The 13,242-nt window shown below is 57.7% G+C and overlaps 1 protein-coding gene across 2 annotated transcripts in view; it reads left to right on the forward strand.

The window, feature by feature from the left end:
• Nucleotides 1-545: 545 nt before the first annotated feature.
• The window catches only part of FGFR1 (fibroblast growth factor receptor 1), a 28,136-nt gene continuing 15,439 nt past the window's right edge, over nucleotides 546-13,242 (forward strand). For both annotated transcript variants that reach the window (XM_066567193.1, XM_066567194.1), the window contains exons 1-5: nucleotides 546-742; nucleotides 8,907-9,170; nucleotides 10,162-10,245; nucleotides 10,859-11,034; nucleotides 13,043-13,166. In XM_066567193.1, the coding sequence (XP_066423290.1) occupies nucleotides 652-742; nucleotides 8,907-9,170; nucleotides 10,162-10,245; nucleotides 10,859-11,034; nucleotides 13,043-13,166 (739 nt within the window). In that variant the 5' untranslated portion in view covers nucleotides 546-651. The remainder of the gene's footprint in view (nucleotides 743-8,906; nucleotides 9,171-10,161; nucleotides 10,246-10,858; nucleotides 11,035-13,042; nucleotides 13,167-13,242) is intronic.

A 13,242-nucleotide genomic window follows, 5' to 3' on the forward strand; every position in this document is an offset into this window, starting at 1 on the left:
GACCCTCTGGCTCCAGGAAGGCCTCTCCAAGGGGCTGGCTGCTGTGTGCCCTATGGATCCTATAGGGAATGGCAGGGGCTGGAGTTTGCAGTGAGAGCTGCTCTGCTAGGGGTGGCACAGACAACACGAGATTTTGCTCTGGGTAAGGGATTTCCCACAGTGAAGCCATGGTTCAGCAACACCTGACAAAGTGCAGGAAGAGGAGAGCAGGAATCTCCCTTTCTTTAAGCGTCGTTAATGTTTCTCTCACCATTCTGGGAAATCTTGCTGCACTCGGTTCTGCTTCGCCAACGGTTTCACTCTTGGCACATCAGCGCTTTTACACAGGGAAACATAACCCTGCCAGTCAGTGCCAGCTCGTGTCAGGCTGCTGAGGGGTCTGTGGGGACCTGCCACTGCAGTCTGGGGACGTCCCTTGATCCAGGATGTCCCTTGATCCAGAGGCATCCTGCTGTCTGCGCTGGATGCGGGAGGAACACCACAAGTGATGGATGGTGGGGTGTGGGGGAGCTGGCCCTGCCTGACTCTGCTCTCCTCCTTCACAGCTTGTAGGGGCTGCCAGCCCTGCGGAGACCCCCCTGCTCCCGCCCAGGGCCCCCATGGAGTGGCAGTTGCGGAGCCCAGTCGCCGAGCAGTAGCTGCAGCAGTGGGATGTGGACCTGGCGGTGCCTCATCCTTTGGGCTGTGCTGGTCGCAGCCGCGCTCTCCGCTGCCCGGCCGGCCCCCACCCTGCCTGAGCAAGGTAAGAGCATGGCCTGGTGCCCCCCTCCCTCCTTTCTGTTCCTCCTGGGTCACACAAGCTGCTCTTCTCTGCAGCTGGTGTGTGTTCAGCTGTGGGGCCACCGGCGTGTCCCCAATGCCACTTTTGGTGTCACCCAGCTGCCTGGGAGCTGGTGCCTCTGGGGACATGGCATGTGTTGTCCCCAAAGTGGTTTGTGTGTGGGCACAGCAGTGCCTGGGGACATTTTAAACCTGGAGAAAATTGTGGCAAACCCTGACCTGTTGGTTTGGAGGAGGGTACAGAGCCCTGGGGGCTGTGTTCCCCGATGGGGTCACTCCCTGTGACAGTCTGTAACCTGGCATGTGTGTGAGGCTGCTCCCACCCTGTTGGCCCCACTGGGGTGACCCTGGGCTCACTAGTGGGGGTGAAGGTTTGGGTGCAAGGTACTGGTTCAGCTTTTGCCAGCTGGCAGTGCTAGGGATGAATGCACCCCGCAGAAACCCTCGGGATGCTCCGGTGTTGCTCCCAGCTGGAAATGCCCAAGGTGGGGGCTCAGAGCTGGGGCTGGCTCATGTGATTTGTGCAGTCCAAATCTCTGGATTTGGGAGATTTGGATTTTGGAGCTGGGGAGTGCAGTCCGTGACCAGGACATCTCCCCCCTTGTTATAGCTGCTGTCTCCCAGGAGCAGGGCTGGTGGCAATGGCCAGAGGTGCTCCTTGCCTCAGGCTGGCTCAGCTCTGCAGTGTGGGGCACCCCAAGGCTCAGGATGGGCCAAGGGGGTCTCCTGGCCCTAGGAAGAACCTTGGGTTCAGCTTTTGCCAGCTGGCAGTGCTAGGCATGAATGCACCCCACAGAAACCCTCGGGATGCTCTGGTGTTGCTCCCAGCTGGAAATGCCCAAGGTGGGGGCTCAAAGCCAGGGCTGGCTGATTTGTGCAGTCCAAATCTCTGCTCCAGCAGAGTGTGGGTGCACCCCAAGGCTCAGGATGGGCCAAGGGGGTATCCTGGCCCTGGGCATGGCTGGTCCTGGCAGAGAGCCCCGTTCCGGCGCCTCGGAGCCTCTCCCCTCGGCGAGGCAGAGAATAACCAGAGCCGGCAGCGGGACTGAGACTCGCTCCTTTTGGTTCTAATTACCCAAGAATGTCTGGTCTGTGGGCACTGCTCTGCTTTTTAAGACTCGCTCCCCCTTCCCCCCAGCAGAACGCTGGGAGGCAGATTGCCGGTGTGGCCGGCATGGGCACGGCGCTGCGAGGTGCCCTGGGGTCCCCTCAGGGCTCAGGGTGGGAGCTGGCAGCTGGCAAGTGGCCCCTCTGCAGCTGCACCAGCCCCCTGGGAGATGCCTGGGTGATACCAGCTCTGACTGGGGCAGCAGGTGCCCTGGTGCCAGGTCACACCCTGCGAGGTGGCACCCCAGAGCCAGGCATGGTCCCTGGGGAGCTGCAGCTCCAGAGGGGAGCCCGGGCAGAGCTTCCCTGCCAGGGACCATTGCTGAGATTTTTCCACTGGCGTGCCTGCTCCCCGCATCTGTAAACAATGCGGTTGACAGTGGTAAACATGTTTTTCTCGGGAGATTGCTCTTCCTGGAAGAGGTTTCCTGGCAGTGTTTGGGGTAAGGATGGCTCTGTGCTGCCAGGAGAGCAAGACCTGCAGCCCCAACCCCGGCTGTGGCGCTGAGAAAAGTGTTGGGGTGTTCAGGCTGATGGAGCACAGGTGAATTTTGGGGTGCATGAGGAGCCCTGGAGGGTTTGGGAGCCGCGTCAGGCGGTGGCAGTGGAGGAGGAGGAGAGGTTGGAGAGGAGGGAGCTGGTTCCTCGCCAGCCTCATGCCAGGGCTAACAATAACCTCTGGAAACATTTCCCGACACGGTTCTCACCAGGGCGGCCCAATTAGTGCCACAGCAGGAGCCCGGCTGGGGCAGGATCCGTCCCTTGGCTCTGGAGCCGACTGGTGGGAACAAAATGTTCCCAGCAGGACGTGTGGGATGGGAAGAGCCAGCTCTGGGCCAGGACCTGCAGGCAGGCCTGAGCCACCAGCATCTCTCAGGGGCAGGCTCTGACCTCACCTCAGGGGGTTTTGGGGTCCCCAGGGGCGTGGATCCTGGGGGACAAGGTGTCTGTCCTTCCCCGTGGCACTCAGGAGCATCCCCCGTGGCCCCGCTCGGTGCTGGAGGCAGCAGCTTTCCCGGACTTTGTTCTGCGTGTTTATGGGGTTTCAGTTTACTCCTGGTTCTGAGGCAGCTAAGCTCCCTTCTCAGGCAGGAGTAATCCCCCGCGGCCGGCCAGCGGCCTGGCCTCACGTGGAGGGGGGTTCAGCTCTGCCCGCCCCCTCCCCGTGCTCTGCCAGGGAGTTTGGGAGCTCCCAGCACCAAAAAATCTGGAGCAAATAAAACATTAACAGGCATTTACTGCGTTTTATAGTTACCTAAATTTGGAGGTGGTGAAAAAACCCCGGTTAAGGGGAAAAGCCAAGAAATTTCCATGCGCAGCCTCTGTCCCTCCCTCGCACAAAGCCGCTCTTTGTCTCCAGGTTAAATAGAAACCTGCAGAAAATTGCCAAGGTTTTTTTTCCCCCCTCTCTCCTTGTCTGCCATTGTCCCAGCTGCTGCTCAGGCATCTCCTCACAGAGGGTGCAGCAGATTGTCCTGGGGAGCCGTGTCCCGGGGCAGGGGGGGTCCTGCCTCGGGCAGCTGCTTTTGGGACACCCCAAACCACCCCGGTGCAGCAGATCCTCCCCTGGAGGGGTGTGTTTGCACTCCAAAGCACAGGGGATTGGGGTGTGTTTGCACTCCAAAGCACAGGGGATTGGGCTGCAGCCCCCTCCCCGTGGGGCAGGGGCCGAGGGCTGCCCCATTTCCCAGGGCTGCCCAGCTGGCCACAGGCTTAACCCCCCCCGGCCATCTGCAGGGCCAGCAGGGGCCCTGGCTCCCGGGGCTTTGTTGTCCCCAGCTCCTCCAGGGGGTCTCGCTCTGCACCCTGCAGGAGCCAGCGCTCAGGGCAGGCAATGTGCTCAGCCCAGGTAGCTTGGGGGAACCCACGGGGGTCTTTGGCTTGTCCCCACTGCTCCCCAGGGCACTGCTGACCCTCTGTCCCCTCCCCATTTCCCTGCTGCCCAGCCCCTCCTTGTTCTTGCAGCTCCCTGTGTCTCCCACCCAGAGCCCAGGGGATCCCATTTGGAGCTGCTGACTCCTTGCTAGAGCCCCACGAGCAGCCCAGGCATTCCCTGCCAAGCCTGCAGCCTCCTGCTCTTCTGCTGTTGATGGCAGCAGCCCAGGGCTGTTCCCGGAGCTTGGGGGGGCCCAGCAGCACCCCCAGACCCCACTGCTGCAGCTGCCCAGTCCCGGCTGCCAGGGCTGTGCCCTCCAGGGCATCACACCCGTCCCCTCCCAGCCTGCAGGGCCGGCTTTGTTCCCTCCTCCCGCCTTTCCGCTCAGATGCTGTCACTCCAGCCCTTAATTGAGGAGCAAAAAAAGAAATAAGAGCCCTTGGGAAAGACCCAGAGCCTGGGCTGTGGGGAGCAGGAGGGTCCCCGAGTGTGGAGCCCCCGTGTGCAGCAGCCTGGGCTGTGCAGGAGGGAGGTGGGCACAGGAATGGGCACTGGGTTCCAGCAGCGAGCCAGGGCCGGGCAAAGCCAGCCCAAAACTGCGGGTTGGGGGGTTCCCTTGTGCCCCCCATGTGTGCCATGCCCAGGGGTGATGATGGAGAGGTGTCTGTGCCCCAAGCTGCTGCCTCCAGGGCAGGGAAAGGGGGGAGAGGGGCGGGTTTATCCTGACAGCTTTGCAAACTCCCAAGGCGCCTGTTAATTAAGTGCTGCTTCATTTGCGGTGCAGGCAGGGCCTGGAGCAGGACATAAATCCCCTCTCCCTGCGGAGGGTGTGTAGCAGCCCCCGGGCTGGCTCAGATGGGAGGAGCTGGGGGTGCCCTGAGCACTCTGAGAGCCACGTGTGCCTTGTGCTGCTCATCTGTTGGCATCTCCCTGCTGCAGCCTTTCCCTGGATCCAGGGATGCGCAGTGTGAGGGTGTTCACAGGGGTTTTAGGATGAGGGAAGAGATGAGGATCTGACTCCATTATTTAGAAGGCTGATTTATTATTTTATTATATATTTTATATTAAAAGAAAGGGATATGTGACCATGTTCGCAGGGGTCTTAGGATGAGGGAAGAGACAAGGATCTGACTCCATGTTTCAGAAGGCTTGATTTATTATTTTATTAGATATATTATATTAAAACTATACTAAAAGAATAGAAGAAAGGATTTCATCAGAAGGCAGGCTAAGAATAGAAAAAGAATGAAATGATAACAAAGGCTTGTGGCTCGGACAGAGAGTCCAAGCCAGCTGACTGTGATTGGCCACTAATTAGAAACAACCACATAAGACCAATCCTAGATCCACCTGTTGCATTCCACGGCAGCAGATAACCATTGCTTACATTTTGTTCTTGAAGCTTCTCAGCTTCTCAGGAGGAAGAATCCTAAAGAAAGGATTTTTCTTAAAGATGTCTGTGACAACGCAGGGCTGGGGATGCTGCACCTCGGGACGTGCCCCCGGGCTGGGGGGACTCGGCAGCGTGAGGAGCTGTTTAAATCAAAAAGAAGCCAATCCCCAGGTCCCGGTGAGCGCTTCCTGTTGGGATTAGTGGGGCTGCCGGGCATGTGTGTGCTTTTTCTTCAGGAAATACCTTCGGAAAGCCCCGCTGGGGTCTCCAGGGCAACCGGCGCCTGCGGCTCCGCGCCCCCCGCCCGCATTGTCCCCGCGCCGCTTTGTTGGCCCCTTTATTGCCATCGTCACCACCGCCATGGCCAGCACGGCCTGTGGCTGTCTGTGCTTGCAGGGTGCACCTCGGGCTCCCCATGCTGTGTGCCCAGCCTGGGGGGCACGGCCAGCCTGGAGAGAGGGGGCACAGTGAGCACGAGCAGCTCCTGTCTGCAGGGCTGCCCCGTGTCCCTGTCCCTGCCCCATGTCCCTGTCCCTGCCCCATATCCCTGCCCTATGTCCCTGTCCCTGCCCCATGTCCCTGTCCCTGCCCTGTGTCCCTGTCCCTGCCCCATATCCCTGCCCCATGTCCCTGTCCCTGCTGTGTGGCCTCTGCCTCCCTTCTCCTGCCATGGGTGACCAGGGGCACACCCCACCGTGCCCTCTGCCTCCTCTCTCATGCCATGGGTGACCAAAAGCCAGCCCCATGTGCCCTCCTCTCCCCTCTCCATCCATCACCTCACACCTCCGTGCCCCAGCCATGCTGCTGATGCAATCCAGTGGGGCTGGAGGGGGCTGGAAGCTTTGGGAGGGGTCAGAAGGGTCTGGAGGAGCAGTGGCACTCCCACAGCGTACCCAGGGACCTGTGGCCATTGGGAAGGGACACTCCTGAGCCTGCAATGCTGCTTCCTCAAGCCCTGGCATCAGGCTGGGGTCTCCCAAAATTCTGTGGGGATCTGGGGATGATCTCAGCAAAGGAAAGGGATTACACAGGTAAAGGGAGGGGGTACAGTCTGGGCTAAACCATTTGGGAAAAATACAGGGATACAAAAACAAAACTATTGCAAAGTATAAAAACACACTACAGCAATCTCCCCTCCTCCAAAGGCCTTTTCCATGCCCAGGACACCTCTTCACATTGCAGAGGCGCAGCTGTGGGGTGCTGGTGGAGCTCAAGGCTGGGAGGAGTGACCACAGCAGGGCTGTTCTGTTCCACAGGGAAGCTGCTGGTGCCTGGGAAGGGGCAGATGAGAGCAGATATGGCTGCAGCACTGGGCTCGTGCTGGTTTGGGGTGTTCATGGCTGTTTGTTGCCCACTGGCCTTGCTCTGTGTGAGGAGGGAGTCGGGGTGGGCAGGAGGATGTGGTGTTACCCAGCCCAGGGGTTCAGGGGGACAGGATGGGGTGTCCCTGCTGCTTTGGGAGCCCTTGGACATGCCTGTGATGGATCACTTGAAACACAAATGAGCTGTGAAAAGTGCCTGTCCTGTGGGAGAAAATCAGGGGAAAACAGGATTGCAAAGCAAGACCCTTCCCCAGCACTAAAGGGGCTCCCATTGCTCTTCTCCTTCCACATGAAAACGTTTTGTAACCTCTCATGGACGAGCTGGAGCCCTGGCATTGGTATTACAGCAACTGAGCAAAGGGAATCTACCCCATCCTACTGTTTTCCTTCAAGTGCTGAGCAAAAGGAAGAGGAGAAACTCTGGAGCTGCTCATGAATGTTTTTCCCATGAAGCTTCTCATCAGTCCAAGGCAAAGAGAAGTGGCCAGAAAGTGAAGTGCAGGTCACGGTGCGGTGAATCAGAGCTCTGGAGAGCCAAGGTTTCATTTTTGGCTGCACAGAGTGGCTGTTGGGAGCAGGGAGGAGCCGGGAGGAGCGAGCCCTGTGCCACTCTGCAGCACTGACCCCGGGTGAGCTGCTCTGTGGGCAGAGCAGGGAGCAGAGTTTGTTCTTTTCTGGTTCATTGGGCACTCAGAAATCCTGGGGGGCTCAGCCCTGGAGCTGAAGCTCGAACACCTCCTGGCTGGTTCTGCTGCCTGTATTGGGATTTTCCAGCCCTTGAGAGGAGCATCTGCAGCTCCCACAGCATCCCATGGCATCCAAGAACAACCAGACACACATTATTGAGGAAGAGGGGGCAGAGATCAAGGGATGCCTGAAGAGTTGGGCTCTGGAGCTGTGCCCAGCAACCTGTAGAGCTCAGTCTAGGATGATGATCACACTGAATCCACCCTCACCATCATCACAGGGAGCCTCTGCAGAGCTGTAGCAGCCTGGACCCTTCCATGGGGCGTGGAATTTGAAGAGGTGATTTGGAAGCCAGCATCTTCCCCAAGCCTGGGGCCAGGAGAGCTGCTCATGCACCACCCACCATGGAGGGCAGGACTTGAGGACAGAGCCCTACACACTTCAGGGCTGGGAGAGATGAGATCATGTCACAGCAGGATGGAGAGAAAGGATCTTTGTGCTGCTCACCTCGGGGAGCTCAGCTCCCCTCCTGGATGCTGTGGATGGGAACACGCGGCCAGAGCTCCCTGGGCTGCCCTGTCCCCCTCCCTCCCTGCCTGCTCTGCTGCCCTTTCACCCCTGCAGTGCCCTGCTCTAACCAGGCTGGGGCTCCTGGTGCCATGGGGACCCTGGCCTGCTTTGCTGGCTGCCCGCTTGTGGTGGTGGGGATGGCGAGAGCCCTGCGAGGTGGTGGCAGAGCCATGCAGGGATCTGGGATGCTTCTGAGCCTGGATCCTGCCATACAGCAGCACTGAGCTGTCACTGCTGCCTGTTTCTCCCCTGTTGGGGATCCCCTGCCCTGTCAGGCTCCATAAGGGCTGAGGAGGGTGAGGCCTTTGGAGCTGGGTCCTGCTGCAGAGGGGAGCACTTGGTGCTGCTTGGGGAGCTCTCAGCCTCTGCTCTGCTCTGCTGCTGCCATGGGCTCCATCCCCTGAGTGCTGGGACCCCAGTGTCCCAGAGGGACCATCCCAGCAGTGGGAATGTCCCAGCAGTGGGAGCATCCCAGCAGTGGGACCATCCCAGCAGTGGGAGCATCCCAGCAGTGGGACCATCCCAGCAGTGGGACCATCCCAGCAGTGGGAATATCTCAGGAATATCTGCATCCCAGCAGTGGGAGCATCCCAGCAGTGGGACCATCCCAGCAGTGGGAATATCTCAGGAATATCTGCATCGCAGCAGTGGGAATGTCCCAGCAGTGGGAATGTCCCAGCAGTGGGAATGTCCCATCAGTGGGAGCATCCCAGCAATGGGAATGTCCCAGCAGTGGGAATGTCCCAGCAGTGGGAATGTCCCAGCAGTGGGAATGTCCCAGCAGTGGGAATTTCCCAGCAATGGGAATGTCCCAGCAGGGGGAATGTCCCAGCAGTGAGAATGTCTCAGGAATATCTGCATTGCAGCAGTGGGAATGTCCCAGCAGTGGGAATGTCCCATCAGTGGGAGCATCGCAGCAATGGGAATGTCCCAGCAGTGGGAATATCTCAGGAATATCTGCATCGCAGCTGTGGAAATGTCCCTGTTGTTGAAATGTCCCATCAGTGGGAATGTCCCATCAGTGGGAATGTCCCAGCAGTGGGAATGTCCCAGCAGTGCATGTTGCCTCATTAACCAGGCCACAGCAGCAGCAGCAGCATGGTTTTCCTCCGGTCTCTATCCCTTTTCTCCTTTTTTTTTTTTCTCTTCTTCTCTCCCCTAACCCCTCCAGCTGTGCCCAAAGCAAAAATGGAAGTGGAGTCGTACTCAGCCCACCCCGGTGAGCTGCTCCAGCTGCGCTGCCGGCTGCGGGACGACGTGCAGAGCATCAACTGGGTGAGGGACGGCGTCCAGCTGGCTGAGAACAACCGCACACGCATCACTGGGGATGAGGTAGAGGTCAGGGACGTGGTGCCCGAGGACTCAGGGCTCTATGCCTGCATGACCAACAGCCCCTCGGGGAGCGACACCACCTTCTTCTCCGTGAACGTCTCAGGTTCGTAGCAGGGACGGGGCAGCCACGGGGCCGGGCTGTGAAGCGAGGAGGAGGCAGCCTCTGCACACTTCTGCACACCTCTGCACACCTCTGCACACTTCTGCACACCTCTGCACACTTCTGCACACTTTGCACATCTCTGCACACCCCTACAGGTCCCTGCACACCCCTACAGGTCCCTGCACACCCCTGCAGGTCCCTGCACAGTTCTGCACACCCCTGCAGGTCTCCTGCACACACACTGGTCACACACAGTGAGTTCAGGGCCAACCTGCACCTTGCGGGTGCCCAGGAGAGTTTCCAGTGTGGTGCTGTGGCTTCCTGGCCGCTGCAGCCAGAAATCATCTCAGCTTTATCTGAGGGGGCTGCAGGGTCACCCCAGAGCCACTGCAGGGCAGGGAGGAGCAGCCAGAAATCATCTCATGTTTATCTGAAGGGTTGGGGGCTGCAGAGTCACCCCAGAGCCACTGCAGGGCAGGGAGGAGCAGCCAGAAATCATCTCATGTTTATCTGAAGGGTTGGGGGGCTGCAGAGCCACTGCAGGGAGGAGCAGCCAGAAATCATCTCATGTTTATCTGAAGGGTTGGGGGGCTGCAGGGCTGCCCCAAAAGGGGCATGTTCTGGGTGTGAGCCGTGCTCTGCAGTGCTGTTGATGGAGTGTGAGGCTGGAGAGGGAGGAATGCTCGAGGTGAGGAAGTGTCTGTGCTCACGGGTCTTGGCTGCCACCCCAGGGGCATTGGTGGCACCAAACGTGGGGTGAGGAGCTCCTAAGTCACCTCTGACAGCAAATCTCTTCAGGATGGCTGCAGGCACTGGCTCTGCTGGGGATTCTGTGGGATTTCTGTGGATCCCTGTGCCCCTGCTGGGCACCAGCACCACCGGGCACAGCCCCACCACCCACCCACCCACCCACCCACCCTTTGTGCTCTGCCAGCCACAGAGCTCCCCTCACACACCCAGGCACTCAGCAGGGCCCTTGCCTCTCTTGCAGACGCTCTCCCCTCTGCAGAGGATGATGATGATGAAGATGATTCCTCGTCGGAGGAGAAGGAGGCTGATAACACCAAGCCCAACCGTACGTGCGAGCTGGGTTTGCCCTGGCACTGCCCTGTGGGCAGGCAGGGGGAGGCTGGGCACAAATGGGCATCACCCAGGGATGGGGAGAGCAGCCCAGGGCACCTGGCAGTGTCGAGGGCATGGTGGGGAGAGCAGGGCTGGATTGGGGTCACTGCTGGTGCAGCTGAGCATCCACCCCACAGGGAAAGGGCTGATGGGTGTCTGGGTGATGCCCCAGAACTCCAAAACAAGAAATAATCAAAATTTCACTGCTTAGACAAAAACATGTCTTTATTAGTCTGAAAAGCTGAAATATTTTTCCACATAAAAACCTGCAAACAAAGAAATAATTCTGATATTGTAAGACCTATTAAGATATGGATTTAAAAAAATTCAGCCTGTCTATTTAAAAAATATGCAACATATTGAATTCCCCTCCCTGCTTTAGCTGAGCATCCACCCCACAGGGAAAGGGCTGCTGTGTCTCTGGGTAATGCCCCAGAGCTCCCCTCCCTGCTTTAGCTGGCACTGCCTGCTGGCATCTCCTGATTGCTGCTCTGGGCATCCTTGGGCGTCTCAGGAGCAGGAGGCTGCTGGGTTTGGCTGTGCTGAGCCCTCCCTCTGCTCCCCAGAGGCCATTGCTCCCTACTGGACCTATCCTGAGAAGATGGAGAAGAAGCTCCACGCTGTCCCTGCTGCCAAAACAGTGAAATTCAAATGTCCCTCCAGCGGGACCCCCAACCCCACCCTGCGCTGGCTGAAGAACGGCAAAGAGTTCAAACCTGACCATCGCATCGGGGGCTACAAGGTACAGCTGGGGAGGGGGGAGACAGTGGGAACTGCAGGGCTGGGGGCTCCTGGGGCAGGGGGAGCAGCCCCCAGATCCAGGCACTGCAGGGCTGGGGGCTCCTGGGACAGGGGAGAGGCACCAAGGGACAGCTGGGGCAGGGGGGACAGTGGGAACTGCAGGGCTGGGGGCTCCTGGGGAGAAGGGAAAGGCACCAAGGTACAGCTGGGGCAGGGGGAGCAGCCCCCAGATCCAGGCACTGCAGGCTGGGGGCTCCTGGGGAGAGGGGCAGCACTGGGACGGGGCTGGACAGACACTGAGCCCCCACCCACACCACCCCAGCTGGGCAGATGGGTCCCCCTGACGTTGCTGTTTGGGAGGGGCCCTACAGCAGTGACCTCCTGCTGCTGCTGCTGCTGCTTCTGGGTCATGTTTGTACCAGCTCAGCCCTGGGGGAGGGGGTTTGTGCTGAGAGCCAGCCTGGCTCGGCCACCTCTGCCTAATCCCCCCTCCAAGGACAGGGACAGGGCAGGGAGAAGGGTCTGGAGCCCCCTCCTTGCCCAGCAGTGGTTGGTGGGGGTGTGGTGGTGTTCACAGGGGTCTTAGGATGAGGGAAGAGACAAGGATCTGACTCCCTCCATGTTTCAGAAGGGTGATTTATTATTTTATGATATTATTATTATTATTATTATTATTATTATTATTATTATTATTATTATTATTATTATTATTATTATTATTATTATTATTATTATTATTATTATCATTATTATTATTATTATTATTATTATTATTATTATACATAATTCTATACTATTTTAATATATAATATAAATATATATTTATATATAATATATAAATATATTTATAAAATATATAATAAATAATAATATATACATATAATTTATATTATATATAATTATATACTTAATATAATTATGTATATTATATGTATTATATCATTATATCTTCTATTATTATATATAATATATATTATTATTATATTATATTAAAACTAATTATTGTTAACTAATTATTATACTAAAAAAATAGAAGAAATTATTTCATCAGAAGGCTAGCTGAGAATAGAAGAAGAATGATAACCAAGGCTTGTGACTGACTGAGACAGTCCAGACAGCTGGACTGTGATTGGCCATTAATTAAAAGCACTTTTGCCTTTTGCCATCTCTCTGTTGTTGGGAGCAGGGCTGCCTGGGGCTCAGAGGCTGCGAGCCCTGAACCAGCCCACCCAGGGGCCACCATCACCCCTGGGCCACGTGCCACGTGTCACAAGTGGCTCCAGACGTGCCCTGCATGCCAGGGCTCCTGGCAGGAGACTGGGGCAGCAGCAGGAATGCAGCCACGTCACAGCTGCCAGCTCTGTGCAGGCTGTCCTGGAGGGACACAGGCTCAGCCAGGACGTGGCTGGTGCCAGCACAGTGCCAGCAGGGCTGAAATGCGGCGCTGTGGAAACAAACCAGTTTCCAGCTGGGCTCTAGGAGGGTTTGCCATGAGGAGCCACAGCTGGGGCAGGCAGTGACAGGGCTGGAATTTGGAGAGCCCTGTGTGCCCAGCAGAGCCACTGAGGCTCTCCCAAAGGAGAAGCACTGGGTCAGCAGCACCCACAGAGCGCCCTGGGTGCAGCACACCAGGCTGCAGCTGCCCACTGCCCATCTCAGCCCCCACTGGCCATGGGGACCAGCAGGGTCTGACCCCCAGCACCAGCCAGGGCAGCAGCTCCTGCAGGAGGAACAAAGCTCTCTGTTCCCTGCACACACAGGGGCCACCAGGGAGGGTGTCCCCACCAGCCCAGCGACAACATCTGCTCAGCACAGCTGGCTCTGTGTGGCCAGAGCTGGCTCTGTGCCTCCTGTCCTTCCTGGGACAGCTGGGAGCAATTGCAGCCCCTCTGCAGGGAAGGAGAAAGGTGACCTCAAAGGGAGATGTGTGTCCTGCCCATGCCAGGGGTTGAACATGAGCAGGGCCTGGGGCTCTGCAGGCTGCAGGTAACTGGCTCTGTCCCCCCCAGGTCCGCCAGGCCACCTGGAGCATCATCATGGACTCGGTGGTGCCATCTGATAAGGGCAACTACACCTGCATCGTGGAGAACAAGTATGGCAGCATCAACCACACCTACCAGCTGGATGTTGTGGGTGAGTGCAGGGGGCTGGGGACTCACCCCACACCCCTCAGCCCTGCCAAACAGCAATGGGCGCTGCATCCTGTAGG

Source organism: Molothrus aeneus, chromosome 29, assembly GCF_037042795.1.
Source record: "Molothrus aeneus isolate 106 chromosome 29, BPBGC_Maene_1.0, whole genome shotgun sequence".
Lineage (NCBI taxonomy): Eukaryota > Metazoa > Chordata > Aves > Passeriformes > Icteridae > Molothrus > Molothrus aeneus.